General features: G+C 45.6%; 1 protein-coding gene across 1 annotated transcript in view; it reads left to right on the top strand.

Moving 5' to 3' along the window:
• KIAA0408 (uncharacterized protein KIAA0408 homolog) overlaps positions 1–25,577 on the top strand; it is a 30,463-nt gene extending 4,886 nt beyond the window's left edge. The window contains exons 2-7 of the mRNA XM_038525498.1: positions 12,767–13,005; positions 16,983–17,345; positions 17,435–17,514; positions 19,322–20,204; positions 20,277–20,465; positions 23,922–25,577. Coding sequence (XP_038381426.1) covers positions 12,871–13,005; positions 16,983–17,345; positions 17,435–17,514; positions 19,322–20,204; positions 20,277–20,465; positions 23,922–24,095 — 1,824 coding nt within the window. The 5' untranslated portion in view covers positions 12,767–12,870 and the 3' untranslated portion in view covers positions 24,096–25,577. The remainder of the gene's footprint in view (positions 1–12,766; positions 13,006–16,982; positions 17,346–17,434; positions 17,515–19,321; positions 20,205–20,276; positions 20,466–23,921) is intronic.
• Positions 25,578–26,672: the final 1,095 nt, after the last annotated feature.

Below are 26,672 nucleotides of genomic sequence, written 5' to 3'. Positions count from 1 at the left end.
TGTCCTCAAATGGCTTAATTAGGGAAGAGACTTTAAGAGCCTCTTTTGGAAAGATACCTTATGGAGTCTATGATTTCTTCGAGTCAGAAAACTCAGTTCAGCCTCTAGTTTATAATTCTCTTCCTTCTTTTTCACGAATATGTGCAACCTTTGCACAATCCGCGTCGCTTCCTCCTTATCGTTAACTCCTGGGCAGATAAAATAGCTCAACTTTTTAAATAATAGAACAGCCTGTGTGTCAGCCGAAGCCAGTCATTTAGAGCTTCAGAGGGGAATGTAACATGACAGGTCAGCAACATTAATTTATTCTGGATTTTAAGCGTCTCTTAGGAATCTGAGCATCTTTCCGGGGGTGGGGGGATGCATTTATTTCTACTGAGGCACAAAGGCTGTCGCGTGGAGGGTCTTGGCCTTATTCTGACTGCTTAGCCTCCATATAGTGAAAAAAGCCACAGCAGAGCAGCCAAAGGAGGTAGTTGACAGGAAGGAAGGATCCCCCAGCCTTGGATGTCCAAAATCTCGAGTGCAAAAGCTCCTCAGGAGAAGGAACCCATTTTTCTGGTCCCAATCCTCACTTCAGAGGGGCTGTCACTTGTTCATCAGTAGCTATTCGTTTGAAGTCCTGATATTTGTAGAAAGTGGATGGATTCAGAAAAGCCAGGTCGACTCAAAATAGAAAAGAATGAACGAAGTCGCGGGGCCCTTCCTGGGCAAGACCCTCCAGTGGCAGCAGCATCTGCCCGAGGCCGTGGTGTCAGGGCGGAGGGCAGCCGCTGGGATAGTGTTTTCGTCTGGTGGACTTACCGAGACACCCTGGTCCGGGCCCTGGGTCTGGCTGGCTCTGCAGGGTGCTCTGATCACCCTGTTCACAGGGCCGCCCTGAACTGCGGCTTGGGGCCTGCCTGTGTGTGCCCTCCTCCTGCGATCCTTCCCCGCCGTCTTCCCATGTCACGGTGCCACGTTGCTCTGCCCCCAGGCTCCCACCTACGCAGCTGGCGCCCGCCCAGACGGTCTCCCATTCCCATCTCCCCTGCCTCGCCCACCCCACATCCCATGAACCAGACTCTTTTCCCAAGCTCCCGTCAAAGCCTACCTGTATTTGTCGGTCCCTTCCTGTCCTTTCTGTGTGCTGCCTACCAAGGAGGGACTAGGAGCTGCTTCCTCTGCTCTGTCAGTGAAATTTCATCAAGCAGCTACAAACTGCACGTAACCCTCCCGATGATAAACCTACCATTTCTGGTAGCAGAGACAGGTGGATGGGACACTCCCGAGGAAGGTGGGTGAGGAGGGTGAGTAGGGACCCCTTGCTGGGTCTGCAAGTGGTACCAGGTAAATGGCCTCTCTCCACACTGGGCCCTGCTTTCCTGCTAGAACTTTCTCCCAGGGAGAAATGACTCGGGCGGCGGGGGGCGGGGGGGGGCTCGTGTGGTGGACCAGCATTCCCAAGGCCCTTTTCTGGATCAAGAGGTGGCCCTCCACCGGTCACTCCCTTTATTATTTAGGTTTTGTTGCCATCATTGTCAAAACCTCCCAAGTCAGGAATCTGGAAATAATATACTGAGATGCTAAAAACTAATCTGAGAACGGTAAGCAAAATCTATCTCTGATTTTAACTGGCCCCGACTCTTAAAATGTCGGATGGTTTTAAGCAGTACTTAAAAAGAACAGTGAGTTTAGGGCTATTTCTTTTGAATATTTCTGTCATCTGGAAGGGCCCGTACATAAGCCCCATGACATGCCACCAGCCCTCAGCACAGAAGCGAGAGCCAGCACCCCATGATTCTACGGGGAAAACATCCAGTACCGGGAAGATCCCACACTCGCTGAAACACAACAGTCTAAATATGTGACTTCCATGGATGATACTCTGTGTGTGACTCTCGAAGTCTTTATAACCCGAAACAGATTGTTGTAAGAATCAAAATCCTGTCGCCTTTGCCAGCACAGAATCCAGTCTCTGTCATTCTTGGGCTAAAATAACACAGGACCAAATTTGACAGAATTAGCTGTGGGACTTTATAAAACCTAAGAAACCCTGCCTCATCACCTGATTTGAAAATCTCGGGGAAAGTTCCAGCTTTTGTGATTTTTTTTTGGGGGGGGGCGTTAATTCTCTCAGTGGTTACAGTGCCCAGCAAGGCTGGGAGTGAACACTTAATTATCGTCCCTGTGATGGAATGCTGTGGGGACTAAAAGGAGAGGCTCTTCACATTTGTCTGTAAGTTTATTTTGGGGTAGCAGACTACTCAGGATGTGGGCAGTCGTGCCACAGGTTGCATCAGGACCCTTCAGAGTTGACCACGCTTGTTGTGAACAGGAATTTGTCTTATGCTTCTTCTGGGTCAGGATCCAATGGCATGCCTGGCATGGTTGGTGCCCACAAATATTTGCTAAATGGAGTGTTGATCGGAAGGCCCAAGACCTCTCCCAAAGAATGGAAGATAATTTTAAGAGCCAAGAGAGTTCTACTAAACAACTGAGATAATGAGCCATAAGTATTTTGAAAATTCCAAAAGGGGGCAGCCTGGGGGGCTCCACGGTTTAGCAGCTGCCTTTGGCCCAGGGTGTGATCCTGGAGTCCCGGGATCAAGTCCCATGTCGGGCTCCCTGCATGGGGCCTGCTTCTCCCTCTGCCTGGGTCTCTGCCTCTCTCTCTGTCTGTCTCTCATGAATGAATAAATAAGTAATGTTAAAAAAAAGAAAAGAAAAAGAAAATTCCAGAAGGCATCCATTATTCTAAAAAGAAGGATTTGTTTTAATAGGTCATCCTTAATAGGCTCTAAATTTTATTATTTTTATTCTTTTGAAGATTTTATTTATTCATGAGAGACCCAGAGACACAGGCAGAGGGAGAAGCAGGCTCCCTGCCTGGAGCCCGATGTGGAACTCGATCCCAGAACCCCAGGATCACGCCCTGAGCCAAAGGCAGACGCTCCACCGCTGAGCCCCCCAGGCACTCCTCTAAATTTTAACATGCCTAAGGATGAGTTCCGTTTTTCAGTCACCGTTTTTCTAATTTTGTCCATTTCTTTGCCAAAGGAAATAGAAATACAATACTCTCTCACCTGGTAAATATGTTTGAAGAGTAAAAGAAAAGGGACAGAAAGAAACTCCTACAAGCCAGAAGTCAGAAGCCACCCAGCCTCATACGGAGCCAGAGTTGTCATAACCTAAATTAAATAAATGACTGCTTTGCAGTGCTTCGAGTTCACCATTCCTACGAAAACTATAAATTAAATGTGCGCTGGCCGGCTTGAGGCAAAGTTGGAGGGTTTATCCCCAGATTTTCTTCAACCACTAAATTAAAATCCTTTCGTCTTTGCATTTGGACCCAAGATGTAGATGATCTCAGGACCCAGGCCTCTCTAGAAAGGCGGTCATCAGGATAAAACCTCTGCTCTTTGATTCCTGTGTTACCCTTGGGAGGCAGAGTGTCCTCTCCCTCATGTGGACTTAGGAGGAAACTGAATTTAGAAGTTGACAAGGCCAGAAGTCAACCTCTCATGCCCCAGATCCTTATCCCAGTGCTGTGTTCCCTTCCCTTGAACTTCTTAGAATTTTAAACTTCACGGCGCTCCACTAAGAATGAGAAGACGGGGATTCTGTTCCCAGCGTGGCTGGTAAGTGGCTCTGTGACCTTGAGCAGTTGACGTAGCATCAGGGCCTCTTTCCTCGGCTGTAAAATGAGAGGGTTGGCTAGAGGATTTCCTTCGGGCTGGAAAATTCTCTGAATCTAGTAACACCTGCTGTGACATCCGTGCGCTCACCGCTCCTCTTTCACCTTTCCCAAAACGTTTTGGCCTTTGGCCTAAGATTATCCTGCATAGAGACCTTTTCAAGTTCTTTTTTTAGGATGTTCCTTTTTGTTTCTGGACACCAACAGGTGCTGCTACGTGTGCTTTACGCTAAGCATTACTTTATTCGTGCCCTCATCAAGGAGTGCTGCCTTGAAGTGGGATTTGGGTGGCACCAGATACGCATGATTCTTCCAGATTTTCTCCGACACGCAGAGCACTGATTTGGATCAGTTTCCTATCTGGCGGCGTAAATGTTTAAGTGGCTTAAAAGTAATCTGGATTATACCGCACATTTGCATTTCTTGCCGTAAGGTTTTCAGCCACCGTGACACCTGCTCGAAACTGTCGGGCGCTTCAAGATCTCTGCGTGTCACTGAAGGGCTGGTGACTCCAGCGTCTGCCTGCTTATGTACAGAACGGTAGGGACTTACGGTTTTCTTAAAAGTTTTTATTTTTTATTTTTTTTAATATTTTATTTATTTATTCATGAAAGAGAGAGGGGCAGAGACACAGGCAGAGGGAGAAGCAGGCTCCATGCAGGGAGCCCGACGTGGGACTCGATCCTGGGACCCCAGGATCACACCCTGGGCCAAAGGCAGGCATTAAACCGCTGAGCCACCCAGGGATCCCCTTCTTACAAGTTTTTGGTGGAAAGACCCAAAAGCACCTGCGCTGAATATTGATTGCCTTCTTAGGCTTTCATCTCCTGGGTATATGACAGAGCGTGGAAACCAAGCTAATACATATAAAAATCATTCAACAAAAAGGGTTGGTAAGAACTGGAATAAGTGGTAGGTAGAGGGGTGCAGCTCTCGTCAAAGTCTTCTCCGAGCTTTCGGTTCTGTGTGATTCCGGGGGGGCTTTACCATGACGAGACTCGGCTGATGCACCTGCGATCGAGAATTACGAGGACGCCGTGAGCATGGGCGTTGGAACGGATGCGACGGAGGGAAACGATAGGAGAGGCCCACACCGGGTCTCCCCTGACTTAGCCACATACGATCTGAAGTCCACATAGACTTTAGAACACAGTCATAATCTTATTTACAAAAAGACACCTGGAAAGTGAGAGGCTTGGAGTGGGAAAGAGTGTAGGGGGAGAATGTCAGCGGGCAACTCTGTGTCGGTGCTTTGGGGCCAATCCTTCCCCCACCCCCAGGGTTTTCCTCCTGTGCCAATAAGGACAGAGCAGAAATGAGCCAACGTCTGGCGTGTGCCCGGCACTAGACGTATCCCCTCGTACTCTTAGCACAACCATATTGGGTTCCAATATGATTGTCCGTTTACAGAAGAAACACACTCAGAAGTTCACACCGATGAGTGGGGCTGTACAGTTGAAACCCAGACGATCGCTGGGACAAACGCCCCCCGGCCTCCGGTTAGAGGGACGGGTTCCAAGCCCCGCTAGGCCACACGGGCATCTTCCTGGAACCAGGCAGGGTGGTGCCTGCTCATCAGGAAGACTGGGTGAATGCGCCCTCCAGGTTCACTTGTGGTGAGGGTGAGCCCGGGGAAAGGTGTGTTCCGGGTCCGTAGCACAGGGCTGTGCAGAGCACGGTGGCCGCGGGTGACCCTGCTACTGCGGCAGCTGTTGTGTGGCTCCTGCTTTGGAGATCGCGATGCTGAGCTCCAACCAGGCAGCATGCTCCGTCCCACTGGTGCGTGTGCTAGAGCCACCGGCCACCGTGGGTAAGTTTGGAGCTCCCCGCGAACTACCCCCCACCCCCGAAGCAGGCAACCGGTAATGCGAAAGGGAATATGCCATGCTTTTTAATGATCACCCAGAAAATGCTTCAGTCTGCAGGGCAAGACCTCAGCACTTGAGCCTTTAACTGGCTTATTTGCTGAAATACGCACAAAATTGCTTTCGATGCGCCCTTGAACTCAGTCCAACCAAGCACGCGTGTGCAAGTTCATGCACAACCTGGAAATGTTGCTGGGGCGGCATCTGTCCCAGCATCTCCAGGTAGGTCGCTTTGGCCGTGGTCTTGGGGATCCCCCGCCTCCACCGTGTACTTGGGCTGCAGTACCAGGACTGGAAGCAGGCAAGCACGTGGGTGTCTCATTGTTTGGGGTTCGGTTCCCCCCTCCCATAATCAGTATCTGATTTCATCCGGCAGAAAGGCCTCACTCTGACAGCAAGTGGTCACAAAGACACAGGGAGGAGGTGGTTGGCCTTGACGTCCCGCTTCTGCTTTACTCGAAGACCACAAGTGTGACCCGCCTTCACACGTGTTTGGGGGCTGCTGCCCACGGGGCCGAGCTGCGTGCAGACGCCCAGCTCCTCGAGGCCCCGAGGGGCACGCACCACTCCAGCCCAAAGGAGGACCTTGGGGGCGGATAGCAAGGAGAGAGTCGTCGCCTGTAAAAAAATGAGCTGACTTTTCCCAAGAAAATCTAAAATTGGCCATTGTCATTTTGTGATATTAACAGCAGCTCTTTTGGCAAGTTTGAAAATACTGGGCTCCACGATAAAAGCTAAAAATGTCCTGGGCCTGGAGTTGTTTACGCAGAGGGTGAGCGGCTCTAAAGTTACAGAGCTCCGGTTGGCAGCGTGGCCCGAAGGCCGCCTCCAAGCAGCTGACGTCAGGGAGTCGCAGCTGCTGCCCTGACACCGAGCTGAGCAGCTCCGGGCTCTGCAAAGGGCGAGGGCTCCGCAGGGCCCGCGGGCAGCGCTCTGTCGGATGCCGGGCCGGGCCTGGCCTCCCCGGTTCTGGCAAAGAAGCGGGATCCACCGAGCTGAGACTTTTGCCTTTCCAAGGGAAAAAACAAAAACAAAAAACCCCAACAAACTGGCCGTCCTTCCATCGTTCGATTGGCCAGTGGTGGAGCATCCGTGGGATTTCTCCCCAGAGCGCAAAAAAAAAAAAAAAAAAAAAAAAAAGGTATGTGTCTTTCTAGCAGTTTGAAATCAAGGGGATCCCGGCGGCAAAGGACAGAGGGGCCGCTTCTGAACGAGGGGGGATGCGCAGGTGGAGGGGCCCCCGGGGGCCCCGGCTGAGCTGGCCGGGTCCTGGGCAGCGGGGTGGGAGCAGGTCCTACTGCCCTCAGGGCAAGGAAGGCCCGGGCTGCCGGGAGGGGCCCCCCCGGAGGGGCCCCCCCTCCCCCCGCTCTGGCCCTTAGGGACCCCGCCTTCCACAACTGCATTTCTCAGACCCTGTTTCCAGTACTTTGAGCAGCACTCGGCCTGCTGCGGGATTTCACTGAACGCATTTGTCAGAGTGCTGCTGTGTGTTCATCGGAATGAAGGCTTGTCAGGTTTGCAGAGTGAAGGTCGCGACCCTTGAGAGGGCTGGTGTTTGGAAATTACAGTGAAAAATAAGTGCGGTCCATTCAAGACGACGGCTCGCTCGCTTAGGACCAGTGCTCCTGTAGCATGAGTGGAAGCGCGCGCCGTTCGCAGCCGGCGATCTGCGGTGAGCAGGGACCTTACCGGGGCACCCTTTGTTGTTCCAGGTGATTAATTTTAGGTGCTTATTTGCCCAAGCCAAAAGTTTCTTCCAGAGGTGGTCTTTTCTAAGTTAAGAGAAGTAAAACCAGTGCGCCTGTACCTTGGAAGCTTGCTTGCTTGCTTGCTTTTTTTCTTTCTTTCTTTTTTATGTTTTCTAGTTTGAGTGTCTAATGGGTGAAAAACAAGGAAGGAGAGAAGATAATCAGATAAGGCAGGCAAAAAGGATTTCTTCAGAATTGCATGTAGTGGTGTCACTGCTTTGGCCCTTTTGGAACATGAGGACGGGGTGAAACTGCGAGAAATAGCCATGACAACAGTGTTCCTTTCGGCCCTGCACGAAATCAGACCGTGGCTGTCTTTGCACGATGCACCTGCTAATGAAACGATAGGGGAGGAATAAGGTCTTTGATTAGCTGAAATGATGCCGGTGGTTTGTAACAGCCCGTAGAGCTACAGTCTCGGAGGCCAGCGGGGCCTCACCGACGGCTGTTCCTAATCCCTCAAAGTTAAAGACAAGCAGTGCATCCCTGGGGCCAGTAACTCTCCCGGGAATCGTGCAATGGACGGTACCTACTGTGCGTAGCCTCCCCGCAGCCCTTTGCAAGCTCCTACAAATGACAGATCTTTGATTATATGAAACGTAGTAGGTTTCGAAAAAGGAAACAGGAGAGCAAGAAACGAATACTGAAAACAGAAATCTCAGAGGAGGGAAGTAGCCGTAGAGTCAGGTCCCGTAGTCCCGGTTTCCTCTGTCTGGCTAAAGTCCAGTCTCCAGTTGGGGTGAGAGGGGGGAGATGGTGGTGAAGATGGTAAGGACCAAAGTGTCGGAAGAATGGAGCACTCCTCAGACAATGAGGTGTTAACTGTGACCAAACTGAGGCTAATTTGGGAAATTAAAATGATTTACTGGGAGACTCCTGGGTTGTGTTCAATGCTGCTTGCTTGCAGGGCACAAGGTGAGCGGGACTGTCTCCCTCCCATCACCATGCTTCTGCTGCCCACTCACAACCCCCGGCCTTGGCCTCGGGGAAGGGGAAGCAGGTTCCATGGATTATGTAATGCCACCTCAGCGTTGGCGAAGGAAGCACGTGCATGACAAAGTGATGCGATTCCCTCGACTCTTACATTTGCTGTAACAAATTTGTATTCTGAATGAAACTCTGCATGAAGTGAAATGATACAGAGTTAGAAACACAGGGAGGGATCCAGTTAGCAGAAACCCTTCCTTCTCTCCCACATAGATGCCAATATCCGTGGGCGAAAAAGAGTGACAACTAGGAAGAAAGAGAACTTTTGTGTTTGTCTCCGTAGAGAGCACCGAAACTGAGTTTCAGAATCTGCTGAACCACTTCACCCCATGACCTCTTCACCCCATGACCTCCCATTATAGAACATAACGTCCCTACAAAGTGTCCCTACAAAGTTGCCCCATTAGTTGGATTTTTTTTAACTATTTAAGGAGATTTATAAGGAAAGCAGTTCTTTTTTTTTTTTAAGATTTTATTTATTCATGATAGACATAGAGGGAGAGAGAGAGAGAGGCAGAGACACAGGCAGAGGGAGAAGCAGACTCCATGCCGGCAGCCCGATGCGGGACTCGATCCCGGGACTCCAGGATCACACCCTGGGCCAAAGGCAGGCGCTAAACTGCTGAGCCACCCAGGGATCCCAAGGAAAGCAGTTCTGTGTAAGATTTGTCTATTCAAATTTTCATTAACAATAAAAAAAAAATTCCTAAATGTTCAGCTTGCCATGGATTCTTAAAATACTTGAAAAATACCGAGGGCAGAAGAAAGTCGTTGAAAATATGGGAGTTTGCAAAATTAGATCTGCTTCTGTTCATCTTCTAATTAAAAAAAAAAAGATGAAAATCATCCGTTTTATTCCAGAGAATGAAAACATAAAGAAGGATAAATGAAGGCAAGGAAGGAGGGTGGGGAGGGAAGAAAAGAAAAAGAGGGAAGGACAGAAGGAAGAAACCAAGTAACGGGCATTTACTGAGCACTGACAATGATTCAAAACCATGTGGGGCACTTTTATTAAGCATTCTTTCTTTTTTGTTCATGTAATCCTCACTGCTACTCTATGGGCCCCATTTTATTTTTGGAGGAGAAAGCAATAAATTCAATCATATTGTGTTTGACATTTATGACACGACTTAGACGCCAGGAAGGCAACATAAATCCTCCCCCCAAAATTGGCACAGATACTGCTCTATAGGAATTTTCTTTCAAAGGCTTGTTTTTGATCCGTGACCGTTACATTTCCTGGCACTAGACGGTGCTCTGGCCTGGAAAGGGGAAGCTCTGTAGATTGGCTCCGACCCATAGTAAGTGATGAGTTTGGCTCTTTGCAGTTAAGTTGGGGATTTTGTCCACTTTTGGGAGCATTACCTGGGTTCGTGTACAGTAAGGTTACAGGGTGCAAGCCTCAGTGAGAATTTTCCTGGATGATCTTCAGGTACGTTCGAAAATAACAATAAAACAAAACAAAATAAAAAGGAAGAATCTGCCACCTTTTACCCCGTTTAGCCCTACTCTGGAAGTGGTTCAAGAGGAGTTAGCAATAGAAAGGAAAATTGGAGCCCTTTGCTACATTAACTGTAGGAGAAACTCTATGATGATTTCTGAATATTTCTGATGCTTAGTTCTGAAACATGAACTGTCGTAACACCTCCTTTCCAGGGAGTCTGTTCCCTTTCCACGCTTTCCTTGGTTACCTTCGCAACTACCTCTGGAGGTCTTAAAGCACTCCGCTCTTCCTAAGAAGTCCCAGGGTTAGGAACCTGTTAGGAAGCAGGATAGTATCCGCTCACAGTTCATTACATGCAGCCTCAAAGCAGTCTGCCAGTGCAAAAACAAGCATGGTCTGCATTTCCTGTGAATAGTTTATCAGATTAACTTAACGATTACTAGGTAATCAAGATTAAGGACACTCACCAAGACGAACAAAATTGTGTATATTCTTGACTATCTTCATTTTGTTAGGTCTTCATCGATGTACTTATTTTAGGCAACTGGCTCTGGCTGTGGCAGGTGCGTGTGTGGTGCCTGGTCGCCGGCTCACTGGTGTGGACGGGAGCAAAAGGTTGGGAGGATGACAGGGAAGGTGAGAAATGAGATTAGAAAACGAGCATGGCTGAGTGGATAAGATGAGACATGCTGACTTCTCAAATCTGAGATTACTTCTTTTCTTGACTGAGTCAGTCCAGTCGGAGTGCTGAGTGTCAAAGTTGTGGGTAAGAACGCCTGGAGGGTCTGTAGCAGATTGTGTAAGAGACGAATAACTGTGTAGATCCCAGTGTTTTCAGCCTGCTTTTGAAGGTGGAGCCCTGCAGATGGCACTAACATTTTTCCATCCTTATTAATCTCTGATAATTCACTGATAGATTCATTGATAGATCGTGGCTCCAAAAATGTGTTTGGAACAGTTTATCACTTGGATATGCGTGTTCAGAACAATCTGATAAAAATAAGATTAGTCTTCAATGTGTGTCTTATATTTGGGACACGAAACGTCCAGCCATCCTCTGCCGCTACATGCTTGTGTGGGCGTCATCCACAGCAGCAGCACCCACCCGGTCAGGAACTATTGACTCTGGGGGCGCTGGGCTCCTAATGAGCATTAGCCGCCACATGGTGAATTAACACATTTCGATCATGGCCTAGAAAACCCAAGAGCTAGACTTCCAGTACCCATGATTATCTTAGATGATGATTCAAACGTTTCAAATATTCTTTCCCACTCATTAAAAAATAGTGGTCTTTCTTTTTTTTTTTTTCCCTTTTTAATTTTTTGAAGTAGGCTTTATGCCTAAGGTGGAGCTTGAACTCACGACCCCAAGATCAAGAGTCACACACTCCACTGACCTAGCTAGCCAGATGCCCCATATGACCTTAATAAAAATTATTTTTGAGGACAGCTGGGTGGCTCAGTTGGTTAAGCATCTGCCTTTGGCTCAGGTCATGATCCTGGGGTCGTGGGATCAAGTCCCGCATCGGGCTCCCTGCTCAGTTGGGAGCCAGCTTCTCCCTCTCTGTTAAATGGATGAATAAAATCTTTTAAAAATATATTTTTAGTAGAAGCCAGATCGAGATTTTTTAAAGGAAAAAAACAAGGGAAAATGTTTAAGTTTCTCAAACTATTTTGCATACGGTATGTCATTTAAACTTTGTAACTATCCTATAAGTAGCCTTCATTTTAATGTAAAGAAAGTAAATCTCAGAAATTTTAGGTTTATAACAGAGTTACCAATCTCGTATTTTAAGTTGCATCTTCAGGGGCGTCTGCATGGCTCAGTCGGTCAAGCATCAGGCTCTGGATTTTGGCTCAGGTCACCATCTCAGGGTCGTGAGATTGAGCCCCATGTTGGGCTCCGTGCTGTGTATGGAGCCTGCTTAAGATTCTCTCTCTCTCTCTCTCTCTGCCCCCCTCCTCACACCCACTGCACATGGGCCCTCTAGATAAAAAATAAATATTGAATAAATAAACTGCATCTTCAGACCCTAAATACACATACGCTAAATGCTAGAAATCTAATTATTTCCATCCTTGCTTAATGTAATCAAGGGTATCCTTGCAAACTGAACAAACCGTCTTCAGTGCTCTGTATTCAGTAGCCTCAGCAGCATATTCTGATATATGGTCCATGAAAAGAAAAAGAGAGAATGAGTGAATTTTAGCATGTGGCTCCCAGGATGGCTTTACTGCTTTTATATTTTACTTGATGAACTAAAATGATGAAACTATTTTTATGAGTGAGTTTGGTTTTTTGCTGATACATCAGTCCCAGACTGACCCCCAGCTCAGGGGTCTGACTAATACAGTAATCACATCTGGCTTGGGCTTGAAACTCTGAACATAAAATGGAGACTGCCGCCCAGCACTGCTTCACGACCTTAAGTCGCAGACACATATAATCTCATTGCATCAAAACAGGAGTAATCCTGTTGCAGCAGAATCCACCATGGTTGTGCAGATCCAACCATACAGTTGAATTTCATACTTCCACCCTTAGATAGTCACTCTTAGGTAGTCCATCTTTAGAGGAGGTAGTTGGTTAAACGAATGCTCAGTTACATCTCACATATGCATTCAGCTATGATATTGCTGTCTGATTTCAGAAAGGGCAAAAAAACCATTTGAGCAAGGGGGGAAAACCCATTTGGGCCATACTTACTTTTTGACTATGTTAGTTCTTCTGTTTGTTTGTTTAAATTAATTAAGTAGGCTCCAAGCCCAACACGGAGCCCAATGCATGGCTTGAACTCATGACCCTGAGATCAAGACCCGAGCAGAGATCCCAAGTCAGTGGCTTAATGGACTGAGCCACCCAGGTGTCCCAACTGTGTTCGTTCCTCGTAAGCAGACTCTTCATCATCTCCTCTCTACTCTTAAGTACGGTTTTCCCGTCGTTTGTGTATGTCGATGGCTCTTAACAAAATGATAGCATGCTTCCAAAAAGCAAATGGATTTGGAACTCTTCCTTGTTATGTTTATATTAGGCTTTATTTTAAAGGCAAGTGAGACCGCTTCAAATAAACCAACTCCAAGCTTCCAAGAAACAGTTAAGAAGGCAGAGACAAGCAGAAATACCCCTTCAGTAACACTCACACGGTTGCCATGGCCCTGCATAAGCAGTGGGAGAACACAGAGACCGACTGGCACAAGGAAAAGATGGAACTGCTGGACCAGTTTGACAACGAAAGGAAGGAATGGGAGAGTCAATGGAAAATCATGCAGAAGAAGATAGAGGAGGTACAGATTGATTTGTTTTGACTACATTGACACTTAAAGCTCAGAATGAAAATTCCATTTGAAATTTGTCTTGTATTGGAAACCATTTCTGTTTTCCTCGTTCTGCCTCAGGAAGGCATGTCTCAATGACATTCGCTAGACCAAAAATAGCAGAACCTTATCCAGGGGTATTGAAGGGAGTAGGCCTTTTTTTTTTTTTTTTTTTTTTTTTTTTTTTTTTTTTTTTTTTGATAGCCCGGTATGAAAATGAAGAACTTAAAATGTCCTTCTAAAATGTATCAGTTTATCATGTTTTGACTAAAGTGCCTTGGTATCAAAAGTGGGGAACGTATTTTGCATGAGCTTCAAGCACGAGGCCCAAGAGGAAAATGTAAGAAAAACATAACCGGTGGGATGTATATTAGCAAAATTACAACTGGGCATTAAAATACAGATCTTTTCCTGAGATGATTTATGAATCATGTCTACTAAAGGAAATTACGTATTAGATCACTCGGTGCAATCAAAAGGAGTGTCGTATATCAGAATGGTGGTGGACATGATATTTATTCTGGCAAAATGTGCCACATTTATTGGCGCATTTGTTAGGAAAGGGGTTATGAAAAACAATGTGCCAGGGCTCTGATACAAATAGTCATTTTGTCTCCATTAACCATCCCTCAGCCCTGGAATATTTTCTTGAAGTATTCACATTGATGTATCTTTGAGCTGGTTTCAACTGAAAATTATTTATATTTATCTTGCTTGCCTCCAGTGACATTCATGTTGGGACATGGTTTGTGCACATTGCCAAAGTGATTCTTTAAACAGACTCCTTGGCCTTTTTTCACAGACAATCAAAGCTGGTGCTTTATGTGTTTATAGTGCAAATATTTTTCTTATTAACAGCCGTGTAATCGGTTGTGAACAAAATGTCAATTGGCACACTGCAAGGAAAAATTTAAAAAGAGTAACTGTTAAACTGTTCCATGTTACGGAGCTGAGGAGGCAGGCATGTAGTGTATGAGAATCCCCTGCTCGTACCTCTCTGGTTTGGAAATGTGTTTTGCTTACTCATGTAACTCCTTCACCTACAGACTAAGGGGGGATTAACAGGGAGATATCTATGTCAAGTCAGAATCCAAAGCTCAGGGGTCATTGGTTCCCAAAGGTTTGGAAGGCCAGATAATTCTGGCATCCGAGCCAAAAAAATTAAAGGAGTCAGGATTAGTCTGACCAATTGTTTAAGCCATGTGGCTAAAATAATCTGCTGCTTAAATCCTGTGTTGTCAAATAGCTATGCTGACAACCCCGTAGATTCTATCTATGGTAAATATCCGCCTTTTCGATTCGCAGGCATTAAACGTATCTTAAACATAGGATGGTAGTTTGTAGAAGTGCTCTTCCTTTCTGCATCGGGGAGGTAGAGGGCTGTAAGATTTTTTTCCTCATCTTGAATAGTAGCCACGGTGCTTTCTAGGTCTCTAGTAATATACAGCTCCCTCCAGCCCTGGGAGTGTGTCTGGATAAGGTGCTTCCCCAGAATACCCATAGATGATGCTCCGTAATTCCTGAACACTGGCCTCGTGCTCCTCTTATCATCCGAGTACATAGCTCTTTTCTCCTCACAGCTTTGTAGCCTATAAGAACGTACTTCTAACACGCCTGTCTAATAGGCTACAAACGAGGGTAGGAGAATTTGAAAAAAACGGGAGGAAAGTACCCTCCCATGTCACAGAGAATCAAGACATTTTTTTCCAACTGAAATTAAACACCAACGCACAAAAAATTATAAAATGCTGCAAGCAGAATAGACTGTATTTGCCTAATATATATCGCTAAGGCCTGTATATGGACTCAGACACAGATTAGTAAGCCGTGTACTAGGGAATTATAGATTCCTGCAGGTGCGCGTGTAACTTGACTCCAAGTGGTATCTTCCAGGGAGATCCAGTGTCAAGTGTTAAGATGCTAATGATCCTTCGCTCAGCCACCATCCACAATCATTGCATTTGCTATTGCGAAACCTGGATGTACGTACTTGGATTATTTGAAACCTGGAGTAATCTGGATAGAAACCCTAGAGTTCTTAGGTTTCTAGCAATTTTCTTTTTATCACATTGCAGTCTTTTCTGCTTGTCACCTTTGTTCAAATGATAACCACTGACAAGTGCTAGGTATGAAGTAACACATTTTCTTATACAAAATAAATCTGTTTTCCATCAATAGCATTATATTATTTGCTTATCCATACCTCACTTAAATCTCCCAGAGAATTTAAGATGGTATATAAAATTTTACATAAGGTGAAGTATTTCAAAATAAAACAACAACAACAACGAAGGTGAGATGAAGACAGGAGGAAGGAACTTATGAGAATTGCATGTAGCAAGTCTGTCTTTCCAGGAACGACCGTGAAAATCAGCAGATGCATATTTCTCAATATTCAGAAGACAAAGGCAAACCTGTTTCCCAGGAATAGCACTTTTGTCCCCGATTTTGAAAATGAAGCAATTTTGTTTTCACCCATCACGCCTCAAAAAGAGGACAATGTCACCATAAGCACCCTTAGATTTAAGATGGACTTTTGAGAGTTGCTCCTTAGAGAATCTCCCAAGGTCAGCCCAAACCAGAATGCTCACAATAGCTCAGGATAAGTAATTTTATGAGAGCCAAAACAATGGATCCATGGCTATAATTTGATGCAATCCTGCGATCATGCAATGTTAGATGTGTAAGCATCTATGGGAATAAATATATACAGTATATTTATTTATATTTATATTCAGGCACCAACTATGTATAGTGCTTCTCCCAGATTTGGGTAAATACTGAACAGCAATAAATCTGTTATCCTACTCTTTGAATAATAGATGTGGTGTAGATATAGGTTGTGGCTGTAGTTATTTGCTTTAATAGTTAGCCGACAGGCTCCTTTGAAATATGCCACGCTTTCCCACAACTCAAGCCTAAAGAGAAAAGGCCACTGGCTTCCTCTAGGGGTGCGTTGTGTGAGCGCCAGCAGGTTAAACTAAACTCTCATCAAGAAATAATTTGAGATCCACTTTAACACAGATGATTGAAGCCTTAGAGTTCTGGTATCACATAGGACAGGGTCACGTTTGTTTTAATCAGGATGAGAAATCTTTTTTGAAAAACTGAAAAATCTTTTCCTAAAAAAAAAAAAAAAAAATCTCAGCAATACCCGGCAATACGTCAGTAACACCAACATAACTTCCAAAGGAAACATCCTTTGATTGCACAACCTCCACTCGGAATGGAATGAACTGGTGTGCTGCATGATACTGTCAACTATTTACACACTTGAGCGTTGGCATGCCGGTGCAATCGTAGACTTTTAAAACATGACTTTAATATTAGTTAAATTCTTACTAATATTAGTTAAATTTTTACTTTTCTCTGAAAGCTGTTAGAGAGCATGACCAGCAATTGTTTCAGGACGTTCCAATTTTCCAACAGTGCTTCTGCATCATCACGACATGTTTTATATAGGTGCAGGCTTATCTTATTTCTGAATGAGTTTGATTCCTACACAGAGACATAGAAATTACCATCCAGGGGATCCCTGGGTGGCGCAGCGGTTTAGCGCCTGCCCTTTGGCCCAGGGCGCGATCCTGGAGACCCAGAATCGAATCCCATGTCAGGCTCCCGGTGCATGGAGCCTGCTTCTCCCTCTGCCTATGTCTCTGCCTCTCTTTCTCTCTTTCTGTGTGACTATCATAAATAAATAAAAATTAAAAAAAAAAAGAAATTACCATCCATACTTTGACCTACTAGAAGTAGTCCGTATGGTTCATCAGAGTTTTTCTGGCCGATCAGATTTTAGAACGCTACTCAGAGGCATGAGCATCAATACCCCAGGGTAGTTAGTATATCATGATGTGGCAAAGAGAACTCAAAATAGCGTGTTTAGTATAAAAAATATTGACGAAGTACATTAAGGGGGAGAAAAAGCTTTCTCTTCATTTTCTTTGCAGCTTTGCCATGAAGTAAAGCTTCGGAGGAAAATCAACATGAATGAACGTGCTAAGATCCTCAGTCACGATCGTGAGAAAGTGATTCAAGATCAAGTGGTGGGATCTCCTCCAAACTACCCCAATTCAGGACGATGTGAATTTACACGGATGAATCACAGGGATGGTCTGGAAAGAGAAAATAAAACAGAGCACAGCTTACCCTGTGAAGGAAATCAAATGTGCAAGGAACAAAAAGCAACCAAAAAATCAAAAGTTGTGTTTACGGATCCTTTGGCCACAGATAACCAAAAAGAATGTGAGGTCTGCCCTGGTCTGAGGACTTCCGGGGAAGAGAGCAGGAGCAGTTCTGGGGCCCTCAACTCGGTAAGTAAGATTGTGGTTGGCCTAGAACTGTTTCTAAAGAAATATTTACATTTCCAAGTGCTAACCCGCTATTGCTTATATATATAAAGGCTCTTGAAGAACTTGCCAAAGTTAGTGAAGAATTATGCAGCTTTCAAGAGGAAATCCGAAAGCGGTCTAACCACAGAAGGTGGGCTGGTACATCTATGATTCTTTTATATCAGAAAGTCAAGAAAAATATTGTTTTCAGTGAATGAATCCAAACTGCCTCCTCGTTACACTTTGTTAGTGCGAATTAACGATGAGTCATTAAAAATCTGTTATCTTAGACAAGAGATAAAGGCTTTAATTGAGTTTTTCTCTGTTTACTAATTCTTAAACCAAATCTTCTCATTCTCTCCATGACTTGACTGTTAAGAATACTGTGCTCTCTTGGTGTTTGGTTAAGGTACACTGTCCAGTAGCTTCTTACGTACCTCCTTCTCACTGTGAGTGTTTGGCCAGTGGAAGAGTGCACAGCTGGGCTAATAAGTTAAATATATCTTAAGATTGGACAGTGTGGAGTTTTAATTAGAGATGGTCTACTGAAAAAAAATAGAGATGGTCTACTGAAGTTTTTTATACCTAAATGTCTCTTATTTCTCTGTATTTACTATGTATATATATAATGGAGGCGTACGCAATTGTCAGAACAATATACTGTAAATACGTAAATATGTAAATACACACATATACAATGAAATCTGAAAAACTCTGTTTCAGTTTAGAAGCACCTCTATAATTATAAAAGTAAGTTTTCACCAAAAATTTATTAAAAAATAAATTGGAATTCTCTGCAAGGTAAGTAAAGGTGGATGGTTCTAGGATCAACATTTATCTCCTAGTGAGGAAGTGTGTTCCTCTTGGGAATAGCAGCAGTGTGTACCTTATTTGTCTTTGGCTCTTAGAAAGCTCAGAAAGGGTTTTTATAATGACTTACAATAGATATTTTTATTCAACCATATTGTGTGCATAATTTTGCCCTCTACCTACCCATTTTGCTTTTGCCTACCATTCTGTGTTATTATTTATCTGCACTTGATTGTACCCTGTCTCGTAACATTTTGCAAGTTGAAAACCTATAAAGAGGATTTATACGTATCCAATATCCATATGATCAATTAACTTTAACTTGGGAATTTATATTGCTACTTTATTTAGGTTTTTTTTTTTTTATCGAGCTTAGGAAAGACCAATTTTCTTTTACAAATCGCACCTGGTGTAATGTTCTTTCTCCTCGCTACTCCATAAACTTTAGGAAAAAAAAAATGAAGACCTTTATTTAGCACGTAATTCAAATACGTTCCAATTTAACCTCCTGTCTCTTTCATCCTCCCCACTCTGCTTTGCGATCAGGCCCTACCAAAGGCCCTACTATTCCTCGCAGAGCCACACTATCTTTACTGTGGCTCACTTTGCCTCTATGCCCTTACCCAAAAAAATTCTTACTCTTGTCTCAAGCCCAAATGACACGTTCCGTTTGCAACCACGTTTCAGTGAACTTTTATTTGGATTTCTGTTGCGCTTCTTAGCTTAGGATGTCATTTCAAATTCAAGGGAAGGAACTGGAGCTCACATGACATAATGAATAGGAATTCGGTGGGTAGAGCAGAGGTAAGGAAATGGTAGGAGAGAAGCTGTGGAAATGAGAATGCCAGTAGCAGACACCCAGGAGACTGCGCTGTCCGGTCTGAGTGTAAGAGCCCATTTGGAACATCAGGGAAAGAGAGTTTGGGTCAGAGCAGGTGAGCTGTGAGTGCCACACTGAGAGGTAGGCTTTATCCTACAGTAAAAAAGGACTTGGAGGTTTTGACTTAGAGAAGTTACATGAAAATGCTGTTGGAGGAAGTTGGGAGTCCTGTTCTTATAGCAGAAGTTCATTGCCTAAGCGTGGTTTCTTTTGAGAACTCGTCCTAAATAAAACGATTGCTAATATACCGTGTTTTATAATTGTTTAGGATGAAGTCAGATTCTTTCCTGCAGGAAATGCCACGTGTAACGAACATGCCTCGCGGAGACCACATGATCAGCGATGGCCAGGGCATTCTTGCAATCAACTCGGAAAAGCAAACGCAGGAACACGGAAAGAATCTAAGCTGCACCGATGTACCCCTGAGCGGGGCTAGGAAAAAGGGTGAACTGGGTACGACCGATCTGCAGAGAAATGAAGCTCCACCGCTTCCTCCTCCGAGAAGCACATCCCGAAACTTTCCCAGCTCCTGTGCAGAACGAGCTCCTGGGAGTCTGAAGGGAGGTTTAGGCCGCAGCAGCCTGGTGGCCCCGGAGGGTCACGGTGGAAGGGGCCGTGGTCCTGACATCCTTCGGAGGCCCCGGGCGGCGCCTGGGCTGGGAGCAAATGAAGGGCAGGCCCTGCAAGGTGGCATCGTGTTTCCTTCTCTGGCGCCCAAAGCCAAGATAGAGGACAAGCCTGCATGTGAGGACCGTGTTGGGCTGGGCGGCTGGCGTGGTGGCGGTGGGGTCGCCGCACAGAATGGTCCCTCTGCATCCTGCTGTCCCGAGAGCTGGGAGGCGCTGGCCCCAGGTGGCCCGGCCGCCTCTCGCCCCGACGACCTTGGCTCCGCGGCCACCGAGGGCAGTGGCCCGCTTCGGGGTCTCCGCTGTGGCTTCAGGACCACCAGGAATGAGAAGCTGGCCGCCAAGACCGATGAATTTAACCGAATCGTGTTTAGAACGGATCGGAACTGCCGGGCAGCGCAGCCCCCGCCGAGCCACCGGCCACCCCCCGGGGGGCCCGGACCCACCGCCCCGGGGGCCGCGGGGGGTGACGAGGCGTCCGGGGGTCGGCCCGCCGGTGCCCAGGGGCCCGTGCCCGGGGCGCAGGTGCCCGACCGCCCCGGCCCCCGCCCCGGCCCCGGCCCCGGCCCCCGCCGCCCGCTGCTCCCGCGCGCCTGGGGGCCCCGCAGCCTGGCCGGCCGCCCGCGCTCCGCCGACCCCCGCTCCAACTACGGCGTCGTGGAAAGGCTGCTCCGAGGCCACGGGGCTGCCGCTCCGGCCGCCTCGCCGGGTCCCCAGGGCCTCCGGGAGGAGACGGAGGGAGACGGAGGCCACCCCACGGGCCGGTGGGCCGCAGGCGGCACTGAGGTCAGGGGCGGGACCACGGTAGGGCGGGGGCCGGGGATGCGGGGGGCGGGGGGGTAGGGGCCGGTGGGGGGAGATGCCTGGGCCGGGGATGCGGGGATGTGGAGGGGGATGCCTGGGGCGGGGATGCGGGGGGAGGGATGCCTGGGGCGGGAATGCCCGAGGGGGGTAGAGGGATGCCGGGGGTGGGGGGGGGGGGAGGATGCCAAGTGCGGGGATGCCCAGGGCGGGAATGCCCGGGGAGGGGGAGGGGGATGCCCGGGGGTAGGATGCTCAGGCGGAGATGCCTGGGGGAGCGGGGATGCCTGGCGAGGGTGATGCCCGGGGCGGGGATGCCCGGGGTGCGGATGCGGATGGGGGGGGGGGTGCCCGGGGCGGGGGTGCGGGGCAGGGATGAGGGGCGGGGGCGGGATGTAGATGCCAGGGGCGGGGATGCCTCAGACGGACGGGGAGGCGGGGGACAGGGATGCGGGGGATGCGGGGGTGGGGACGCGAGGATCCCTGGGGGGGATGCCCGGGGCGGGGATGCCCGGGGCGGGGATGCCTGGGGGGTCGGGGATGCCGGGGGTGGGGGGGGGGATTGGTGGGTTGCCCGGGCAGGGATGCCTGGAGGAACGGGGATGACGGGTGCGGGGATGCTTGGAGCCGGGATGCGGGCGGAGGGGCGGTGCCGGGTGTGGGGATGCCCGGGGGGGGAATGCCTCAGGGGGGGAATGCCTGGGGCGGGGATGCCCAGGGTGGGGATGCCCGGGGAGAGGATGCCTTGGCGGGGATGCCTGGGGGGCTGGGGGGGGCGAGGATGCCGGGGGGGTGGGGATGCGGACGGGGTGGGGGGTGCCGGGTGCGGGGATGCCCAGGGGGGAATACCTGGGGGGGGCGGGGATGCCTGGGGCGGGGGAAGCTGCGGGGATGCCTCGGCGGGGATGCCTGGGGGGGGGGGGCGGTGCCTGGGGCGGGGATGCCCGGGGTGGGGGGGAATGCCTGGGGTGGGGATTCCCAGGGCGGGGCTGCCTCGGGTGCAGCAGGTGCTCGGGCCCAGGCCAGCCCCGCGGGCCGCCGGCCAGGGGGATGAGGAGCACCTGCCCAAAGCCCTCGGAACTGCCGGCCGCCGCCCAGGGGCTAGCCCAGCGCCCTCCAGACGTTCTTAACTTCTTGACCCTTTATTTGTGATTAAGTATAGACCTTAGGACTCTAACACCCCATCAATTCTTAAAATCACCATCAAATTCTTAAAGTCTTCTTTTAAGACTGGGAATAGGACATGATAACTTTTTTAAGGATTCTGAAATGGGACGATGTAAATAAATGGACTCGGGAACTTCCAGGTCAGATGTCTGTTGTAAGTTTCTCTCTGGAAGAAAATGTTCCAAACAAACAAAAACCATTCCAAATGAGCGTTATTGGTCTATAGCATCCTATTCTTTTGGTGCTTATACTTTTATTTTTTTAAGATTTTATTTATTTATCCATGAAAGACACAGAGAGAGAGGCAGAGACACAGGCAGAGGGAGAAGTAGGCCCCATGCAGGGAGCCAGACGTGGGACTTGATCCCAGGTCTCCAGGGTCAGGCCCTGGGCTGCAGGCGGCGCTAAACCCCTGAACCACCCTGGCTGCCCTGTTTTTAAAGAGTGTTGGAAACCTTAAAAATAACTTCTTGCACTTTTCAGTTGTTGGCTACGATTGGTTCAGTCATTCCTGGCATCTGATTCGTGTTCTTTCTCGTGGGGATTAGTCACACATATGTGACTGTAGGTCTAACACATCATAAAATAATGCCTCATAAAGTTCTCTTATTTGTGGAGCAGAAAGGCAGCACATGGGAATAAAATGATATTATAGCTTAAAATTTTTTAAGGCCATTCTTGTGTGAATTCTTAGCCTGAAAATTGCCCTCCCCAAAAGTAAGTATTCATTTTTTGTTGTTCTTTTTTTGGTCTGGTCTGTTTGCAAAAGAATACAATCTTCATTTGTTATAGGAGAAAAAGATGTCGAAGAGATTGATGTTTGCAATAAAGAACCACCCAATGATCCCTTTTAATGCATAATTTACAAAACGTTGCATGGTGACATATTATCACAATTAACTAATACGTCGAAAAATCCTACTGTTGCAAAATGCAGTGTGTATGCAGCATAGTTTTAAGCTGTGCGGGTTGCCTCCTTCTGATGTAAAAAAAAATATCGTGGCTTTCAAACCGCATAAAAATACCAGTTTTATCCATTTCACTAGAAACTTTGCCTTTTTGCACAGGGTACAAATAATTACCCTGGTTTTGTATTTTTCTGTATTTTAGTTGAGTCCATGAATACTTAGGAGGCCGTATCGCTTCAGATGGCAAGTGGAAACATGTATAAAATAACCAGCTAAATATTCATGAGCTACATTTTTGCTTTGTTTGGAGGTTTAGGAGGGGTCTTCTATTATAGATTCTTACGAATGGTTCTTCATCCTCTCCCCCACCATGCTCTGGGAGCAAACCTAAAAAAAAATAGATTCCAAAGAGAGAAAAAGAAATTGCAGGTTATTGTCATAGAGATAGAGGCCACCCTCACTACCCATCTCAGATGAAAGAGCACAGGCTTTGTAAAGAAGGGCAATAATAATAGTTGTATAAAACATGTCATGGAAACTTTTTAAATTTTTTTTTATTGCAAGAGTCTAAGAATATTTTTTTTTCCCAGTAAAATAGAAAGAAAGAAAAGAAAGAAGAAATGAAAGAAAAGTAAGTGACAGTAAGGAAAAGGTTTTAAGTCATCTGATGATGCCCAATATAGATAAGAATTCTCTATTTGCAATTACAACGAAGTTATATTTTTATTTTTATTTTTTCAGATATCATTTTATTTTATATATTTTTTTACAGTTGTTTTTATTGAAGTTATATTTTTAAATATTTCAATGATAATTTTGAAACTTTTGAGAAATAGTAGTTCTTGATGGGGAAAAAAGATAGCATCAGATCAATCATTTGGTGATCTGTGTGCCCTTTGCTAATGACCTCTGAAAGTGCCAATAGCTTGACATAAAGGAGCATGGTTTTGCCCATAAATTGTTATATTTTTGTTTTTAATAACGCTAAAACATCCTAATATCCCACTAAGAAACATCTATAGTTCCATCGCCAGTTATCTAACATAAACTTTGAATCCTGAACTTATAGTTAGTTGTAACAAGAGATCAGTTGTAAAAAAAAAAAAAAAAAAGGAAAAAAAGATCAGTTGTATTAAAATTTGGTAGTGGAAAGATCTACAAGATTATCAAGTGCAATATTCCTTATTAGAGTGAGTTGCTTTTGATTCAAGGCCACAAACATTAGACAATTACCTTCTTCAGTTATCCATGCTTTTATTTGCTTGTAAATATGCTAACACGTTAACCCTGTAGTTGGGATCCATAATACGTGAAGCCCATCATTGGTGCTTGTATAGTGAGACAGGTGTCTTCCTTTGTCTCTTAGGAATCCGTGGCAGTGAAATCTTCACATGGAAAAGGATTTTCCCGACCTGCTAGACCAGCAAATCGCCGTCTCCCATCCAGATGGGCCTCCAGATCTCCATCAGCACCCCCTGCCTTGCGGAGAACTGCCCCCAGCTATACCATCTCTCTACGATCAGCAGCATCGATGGTCTGAGTCTCTGGCCTGGATTGCTAGAGGACGAAAGTCCTAATCGCCAAACAGAGCATTCCGAGTGTTTACAGCCAATCCTGTCTCTTCTCTGTCTTTCGAGATCACTGGGACAATTTAAATCTTAACTTCCCATCAGTCTTCAGTGTTTTTAATCTATGGAATAATTACCTTCCCGTATTTTGAGTTCTTAGATCAGAATTTTTTAATGCCATCCTCATTAATTTGCCAATATGATTTAAGTTGAAACTGTACTATAATGTATATTCTAACTTTCTTGCAAGTGGCAGAAAGCAAGGTTATGTGCATGGCCAAGTGTTTGTAGATGCATGTGTTGAAATAGGAAGTATCCTAGTATGTATTTAGATAAGAAAAACGTTATGTGCTAGTGTTGACTTTGAAATTATAACATGTATACCTATGTATCTTTCTGTTTATTTAAAATTTTTGAAAATATACAGTACTATTTATATTTTGTATACCTTTTAATAGGTATCCACTTAAGGCATTTGAGGTACATATATTAACTAACCACTTTCTTGGCCCCAACTACATTGAAAAATAAGAATTATACACGTTAATAACATTTGGTAGATTTCTAAATACAACTCATAAATAGTTTCTTAACTGCTGTAAGGATGGACTAATACCATTGGTCTCCTTGTTTACTCTCTTAAATAAATAAAATTGTCACAGGTTTAATAGATCAGGCTTCTAAAGCAAACGTGAAATGTTCACAAAATTTTTTGTATATCATTCGGTAGTCTGTTATGGCTTTAACTGTGTATTTGATCCCCAGAGCCATATCACTTGACTGCCTTAGAAGCAACAGGACTTAAAAATCAACTTACTTTGTCAACTTCAGTAACAGATAACCCTTCCGGAGGATATGAAAAGAAATTCAGCTATGTTGAATTCTACTTTTTGTTCAATTATATAGCTTTTAGTTATTTGAAGTCATATTTAGAGGTAAGTCATTTGCTTTTTCTTTTAACTTTCCCCTAAAATTAGTAGGTAAAAAATTCACTTTTTTATTAAACGAGGAAGATTAGGAATGTATTTCATTGAGAGCCGAATTATATTTCCTCTAGTGTGCTACATAAAAAAAAAAAAAAGAAAAGAAAAGCCTTAAACTAAACGTTGGCATCCATGAGTAGCATGAGGAACAGAAATGTGTATTTTGGCCACAATTCGCATACAGTAAACACTTAATATCTATGTTGAGAACTGAAGGAAGTATGAATGTTGAAGTGCTTGGAATTCCACGCAGAAGATCTTAGAAGCAGTTTTGCTCTCCACCATCTCTCTGTAAAACCAACTTTGTTATTAGATATAAATTCTATTTGAGCTTTTCTTTTATTGCTGGAAAGGTTAAAGTCTTGTAACCTATATATTCAAAGACCTTCTTATGATACATCCTAACAATTAAGAGAAGTTATTCCATTATACATCATGACTTGAGGTAAAGTAAATAATTTCCAAATCCCAGACTGCCTTAAAAGACTCAAGACTGTTGCATGGTGATGGACATATTCGTACTTTCCAATAAGGAGAGTTTGTAGGAATTGAGATTAATTAAACTTCTAGAATATGAGGTTGGAGCGAGCAGATGATAAGAAGGGGCTATAGATGCACTCTCTTTTGAAATAGTTTGAGAAGAATGAGTATAAACTCTTCTTTACATGTTTGGTAGAATTTCCCTGTGAAGTCATCTGATCCTGGACTTCTGTTTGTTGGGAGTTTTCTGGTTACTGATTCAATTTCTTTGCTGGTAATTGGTCTGTTCAAATTTCCCATTTCTTCCTGTTTCAGGCTTGGTAGGTTATATGTTTCTTGGAATTTATCCCTTTCTTCTACGTTGTCCAATTTGTTGACATCTAGTTTTTCATAATATTCTCGTGTAATTGTTTCTATGTCTATGGTGTTTAGATCCACTCTTTTCATTCTTGTTTCTTTCAGGAATATTCTTGTCCATAGGAAACCTATCAGAGAAAAGTAACCTAGACACCAAGAGATGGCACTTACATGCTTTGCATCTAGAAGGGACAAGGGGGGACCCAGGGAAGTGGTAGGCTGTGGCATGCAGTGATGGGCCCACTGGGAGGTGCTGCTATGTTATATTAGAGAGACTGCCCAAGAATTGGGCAACAGAGACCTGCTCCCCTCCATCACTGTATTGCAGGTAGTCTGCTGTGGCTCTGTGGTTCCTACCTTTAACTACAAGTCAAAATATTGAGAATCTCTTTTTAAAAAATTAGATTCCTGACCTCATCCCATAATTACTAAAGCAGAATTTCCAGGAGTGCAAAGGGGGATCTGGAGCCTTTAATTAAATAGTAACAACAGCAACAACAAAAAGAAAGCAAAATATTTGATGGTTAGAGATATTTGGAAGCAGTGAAATCAATAGATGCCCAAATAGATGGGTACCACTGGGTAGTCATGTTACTTCCCTGGGACTTGCTTTTGTTACCTGTAAAATAAAAGGGTTATATTATCGGGCATACAATTTTAAGTCACCTTTTCTATTACTATTTGAATGAAGCAGTGGGACACATTTTAACATCTTCCTATGTTGACTAA

This window comes from Canis lupus, chromosome 1 (assembly GCF_011100685.1).
Source record: "Canis lupus familiaris isolate Mischka breed German Shepherd chromosome 1, alternate assembly UU_Cfam_GSD_1.0, whole genome shotgun sequence".
NCBI lineage: Eukaryota > Metazoa > Chordata > Mammalia > Carnivora > Canidae > Canis > Canis lupus.
The sequence above is the reverse complement of the archived record's forward strand: the minus strand, read 5'-3'. Positions and strand labels throughout refer to the sequence as shown.